This window comes from Mus caroli, chromosome 12 (genome assembly GCF_900094665.2).
Source record: "Mus caroli chromosome 12, CAROLI_EIJ_v1.1, whole genome shotgun sequence".
Lineage (NCBI taxonomy): Eukaryota > Metazoa > Chordata > Mammalia > Rodentia > Muridae > Mus > Mus caroli.
Genome location: NC_034581.1, coordinates 78,394,356 through 78,399,839, shown reverse-complemented (window position 1 = coordinate 78,399,839; position 5,484 = coordinate 78,394,356). Strand labels below are relative to the sequence as shown.

General features: G+C 47.9%; 1 protein-coding gene across 5 annotated transcripts in view; it reads right to left on the bottom strand.

Annotated features, from left to right (window-relative positions):
- The window catches only part of LOC110307148 (acyl-coenzyme A thioesterase 1), a 23,322-nt gene that overhangs the window by 14,932 nt on the left and 2,906 nt on the right, over positions 1-5,484 (bottom strand). For 2 of the 5 annotated variants that reach the window (XR_003838363.1, XM_029484325.1), the window contains exons 2-3: positions 3,187-3,389; positions 401-960 (exon numbers count right to left, since the gene is read on the bottom strand). Coding sequence is in view for 4 of the 5 variants with exons in the window: in XM_029484325.1 (XP_029340185.1) it covers positions 401-960; positions 3,187-3,389 (763 nt within the window). In the remaining variant the exon portion in view is untranslated. Of the gene's footprint in view, positions 1-35; positions 961-3,186; positions 3,390-5,484 lie in introns of those variants that run through there. The other 3 variants (XM_029484328.1, XM_029484327.1, XM_029484326.1) reach the window with 3 other exon arrangements.

Below are 5,484 nucleotides of genomic sequence, written 5' to 3'. Positions count from 1 at the left end.
GTCCCGCGTGATTGGACTGGAGCAGAAGCTGTGTTCCACTCACCAGCAGTCCCAAAATCCTGCGGCGGGGGTCGTGGGTAGCTGGCGGGTGCCCAGCACTTTTTCTTGGATAGCTCCAGTTTCTATAGAACGTGCTTTATTTCTCGCAGCTGGATTGAACCCAGGATCCTGCATGCGCCAGTCAAGGACTCGACAACGAAATTCAATTCCCAGCCTTTGAATCACCACTATTTTGATACTTATATTAATTTTTTAAAATGTAAACCTAAAGCAGTTATATGTTCAGGTGAAGTCATCTGAAATGATATTCTTACAATGTATTTGTACCTTTCCCCAACCCCCAAACCATCATATAATAGGTTATATTTTAGGAGACACATGCAAACACTTACTACCCAACTGTTTGTGGAAGAAAGTCTGGAGTTGCTGCCATGCATCCAACTGGGCCATAGCGTGAGGCTTGGGCTCCCCTCCAAAGGTGATGTTGGCACCCACCAGGAGGTGCATGCCAGCACTGCACAGCGGGAAGTAAGGGGGCTCAATATAATGCCCTGCTGCTGGGTAGCAGATGATCTGGGGCTTCTCCTTCCCGTGGGCCTGCAGGCGTTTGGAGATCTCATCGGCATAGAACTTGCTCTTCCAGTTGTGGTCGTCCTGACCTACAAGGAACAGGAAGGTCGTGTCAGACCTTTCCACGGGGATGAAGCTCTTCTGTTCTACCAGAGGGCTTTGCAAAGCATCTACAACATCCTTGAGGCCATCCTTGGTCATTTTGACCTGATTTCTCAGGATTGTCACAGGGGGTATAGTCTCATCCTTGTAGTAGATGGTGTTTCCAACAGCAGCCACGGAGCCATTGATGACCACAGCGGCCGTGATGCCCTTCAGGAAGGAGGCCATAGCAAGGCCAAGTTCACCCCCTTTGGAAATCCCAAGCAGCCCAATTCCAGGTCCTTTTACCTGAGAAAGAAACAAATGAAAATTGGAGATTTAGTCCAGGAACAGTATTGAACAGTGAGTAGACCTAACCAAAAAGTCAAATAGTCCTGGGCCAACATCAGCATTTTCTTTTCAAAGCCACCATGGCAGAATGAAGCTACATTGGCCACTAAACTATTAAGACAATGGACCCAAGAAACTAAGGAAAATACACATTCATGCTGCCTGATCTCTCACTGGACAGGAGCACCGATGTGGCCTTTCAATTCTGCCACAACCACTGGTATTTTGCTTTCCACTTTCTCCAAAGGACCCCCTCCCCCACATCCTCTCCTACCTCCTCAGCCTCTTGGGTCCCCGCCCCACCCCCATGCATGCCCCTCCCCCTCAGCTCTCCATACTGCAGTGAGAAAACAGAAGCTCTGGCAGGAAAGCCTCCTCCCTCCCCAGCCCCTCTGTTCCTATGGAGGCTCAGACTCTCAGATGACCACATGATCTCAGCGGGCCACCCTCTGGCTGTGTCTGGGATGCTGCCCACTCACTATCTTTCTCCAGGATTGGCCTCCCACACTTAACTTCCAGCCTCCTCCCCTGTAAACCTCTCTGCTGGTCCTCCTTGGGTCCTCCCTGCTCTGGGCTCTTCTGTTTTCTCACAGCCCTGGGCCCCCAGCTGTGGTAGCCTAGACTTTGTTCCCTGCCCTGGTTCCCTACAAAAGCTGTGGGAAGATGCTGTCCTGGCTGGTTGTGTGTCAAACTGACACAAGTTAGAGTCATCAGAAAGAAAGAAGTTTCAAATGAGAAAAATCCCTCCATGAGATCCAGCTATAAGACCTTTTCTTAATTAGTGGTCAATGGGGGAAGGCCCCACCCACCGTGGGTGGTGCCACCAGTGGCTGGTGGCCCTGGGTTCTATAAGAAAGCAGGCTGAGCAAGCTATGAGGAGCAAGCCAGCAAGCAGCACCCCTCCATGGCCTCTGTATCAGGTCCTGTCCCCAGGTACCTATTGGATTTGAGTTCCTGTCCTGACCTCTTTCAGTGATGAAGAGCAATGTGGGAGTGACAGCTGAATAAACCCTTTCCTCCCCGACTTGCTTTCTCGTTGTGGTGTTTCGTCTCAGCAATAGAAACCCTGACTAAGACCGTGCTTGTTGTACTTTCCTTTCTCCATTCCCTGCTCAGCGCCTTCAGGTGGCACTGTCCACAAGGACTGCTCCTGTCCTGAGTCCCAGTGTCCTCTGGGCTATAAGCAAAAGGCCATTTGGCTGACATCTCATAGAAACCAACCAATCATCAAGTTTTAGTTCTCAACACAATTAGACTTACCTGGGAAGGGAGTTTCAGTGAGGAACCTTGGCTGGGTCAGCCTAAAGACTTGCCTTTGAGGGAATTTTTTAGTTTCACTGATTGAGGTGGGGATATACACCATGAATGCAGGTGGCACTATTTCCTGGTCCAAGCCCTAGGCTATATAAAACTGGAAGAGCTGAGTGTTAGCACGCTCAGATTCTGGGCTCTCCCATCCTGACCATGAATGTGACATGATTCACATTCTGCCTCTGTGACTTGCTGGCTTTGATGGAGGATAAGCTGGAACTGTGAGTTAAAACAAGCCCTTTCCCTATAGGTTGCTTGGGGCGGGGGGCAGGTATTTTCATCTTTAATCACAGCAACAAAAATGAAACTAGAATATCTACTTATCAAGGGAGAAAACAGAAATGCCAAAGTCACGGAATGGGAAAATGGGAAAATCAGACCTCTGAACTCAGACTTCTCTCTAGATGCATCCTGCACTGGCTCCTCTTCTCTAAGAGCATCAGTGCTTCCAGCCACGTCAATGTCTGATTATAAAATTATAAAATGAGCAAGGGTTGCCAGCCCAGCCTGTGCTATGCTGAACCTAGAAAACTCAGAGCACCCTGGTCTCCTGCTGTTGATTCTCAAGTCACTCTTACATTGTTCACCCTGTGCCTCCCACAGGGATGCAGGGACATGGGAACACAGGGACACGGGGATGAGGTGACACAGGCAGCAGAGAGCTGCCGAGCATATCATATGAAAGAGTACTGGCTGGCAATGGCTCTACCATTTTTCTTTCTCTTTATTTGTATCAAACCCAGGGATCTCAAATCTCCTTGGGCTCTTTGGGGAATAAAGAGATCGAGGCTGTAATCAGTTTGCTCATTCTGTGAAATGAAGCACACATGTGAGACTCTGATAGGGGGCCAATAAAACTTGAGGGAACCTTACCTCGGGGTGGCTGCGCAGGTAGTTCATGGCTTCTTCAAAGTACTCCATGCGCATGGCTTCCATGTTCTTAGGGAGGTCGTCGTAGTTGTAATAAGCCAGAGCCATGACGGCAAAGCCCTTCCCAGCCAGCAGACTTGCCCGATACTCCAGAAGGCCACCTCCAACTCCCAAAAGGTCTATGATCCCAGGAAAGGGTCCAGATTCTGCAGAAGAAAAAAAAAATCAAAACTAAATATTACTAAGAACTGTTTGCACTGGCATCAAAGGTGCTTCCTGCTTCTGTGAGGAGGACAAGGTTTTGAACAGACCGTGAAATATGCTGAAAGAGTTCCTGCCTTCAAGCATCTGGAGGGTAGCCTGGGCTAAATCTACACCCCCTTCCATACCTAAAACCTCAAAGCTCCATAAGTGTTTACAAAGACATTAAAGGGACATTCAGAAGTTAGGGGAAAAAATGTGTGACCCAAACACACATACACAGACAAACAAACAACCCTTATAATAACAACAATAAAAACACTGTCCCTTTCTGTCTCCCAAACCAGACAATGCCAGCTGTCACTGAGGATATGCAGCAACCAGAACCATCACATGACGCTGGTGTAACACAAAACACTGTACTGTGTAGAAACCAGCCGACTGTTGCTCACAAAGTCCAACCTACACACAACCTTATATACGGTTATATAAGGCAGTCCTTTCTCTCTGAAGTATGAATGAGAAATGAAATGAAACCTGTGTTCACACATGAACACAAAGTGTTCGTAGCCATGTTAGTCATAATCGCCAGACTGCAAACAAACACAACGTCCCTCCGCCGGTGAATGGCTACAAACCGTGTTCCCTCCATAGGGTGGTGCAGTATGAAGAAACAGAAAGGCCTGATGGGTAGAAGACCCCATGAATCTCAAATGCATTCTGCCAAGTGAAGGGACAGAGACTCAAAAGGCTGCATGTTCATTCTGCATTTGTGTGTGTGTGTCTTAAATATTTCCACGATTTGTATAAGAGGGGTGATCTTTTGTATGTCCAAATTAAACTATAACTCAATGCTACAGTTAATCATGATTTCAAATTGATTGGATCTAGAGTCAATGAGACACACCCATGGGCATTTCCAGAATGGATTAAATGAGGAGAAAAGCCCCTTCTCCCAGGGTGGGCAGCGCCTTCTGCTGGCAGTCCAGACACCAAGCAGTCTGAGGAAAGGCCTGCTTTGCATGTTCTTTGTTTGCTGGGTAAGCGAATCCACCCTGGTTGCTGTCGTCGTGGCTGACGCTGGAAACCCAGCTTCTTTGGCCTTCCAACCTAGCTCTCGAGGAATTCTACAGGCCTCCATGGTCACACTGGGATGGCGGGCGGAGGCATGCAGTGGGTGTGGGGAGCAATAACTATGTTCTCAGCCTCTCAAGTGCAAACGGCCGTTATCAGAGTACACAGCCCATGGCTAATCTAATAAATCTCTTTGCACAATAGAACTTCTGTCGATTCGAATCCTCTAGAGAGCCCTGATGTAGGCTCTCAGCAGACACTCCATGGGCACCAGAAAGCCCCACTGTGGCCAGTCCCTTCTTCTACACCACTGTGGGGTTTATGTGCTGATGTCCTTTTGTATCATTGCCTCTTAAGGGTGTGCCTTACATTGTTTGTGCTTAGCTAACAAGGCACTTGCTGTCAAACCCGATGCCCTGAGTTCAATCCCCAGGATGCACATGGTGGGAGACGAGAACTCATTTGAACTGTACTCGGGCACCCACACATGTACCCCACATATACACACACATGTACCCCACATATACACACACATGTACCCCACATATACACACACATGTACCCCACATATACACACACAAAATAAATATTTTAGCCTCCCTACTTCATGAATTTTATCTTAGTGACTAGAGACAGATGGGGGGGGGGGTTCAGCTGTGTTGTGGGAACGGGCAGGTGATAAGCACTGTTTGTTTGTTAAAACTGATCTTACTATTAAGAAGTTCCTCAAGTTTATACTGAGGGATATAAACTTGGTGTTCTTCTCCTGGTGTCCAAGATATCAGGGTTAGGGGAATCTGATTCCCTAGTCAACGGCTATTGAACTCTTCTCTGCAGTCTTGGCCACCATGAACAAAAGGAGTAATGGTCTAACAGGTAGCCTACCCTGTGCCAGCACCGTCTTGAACATTCCATGATGGCTACACAAAGACTGGCTGGGCGTCACTGCTCCTGAAGGTGTAGCTGTGGTCAGGGCCCTTTGAAACAACTTGCACCAGACCTTTTCTTTTTCTTTTTTTTTTTTTT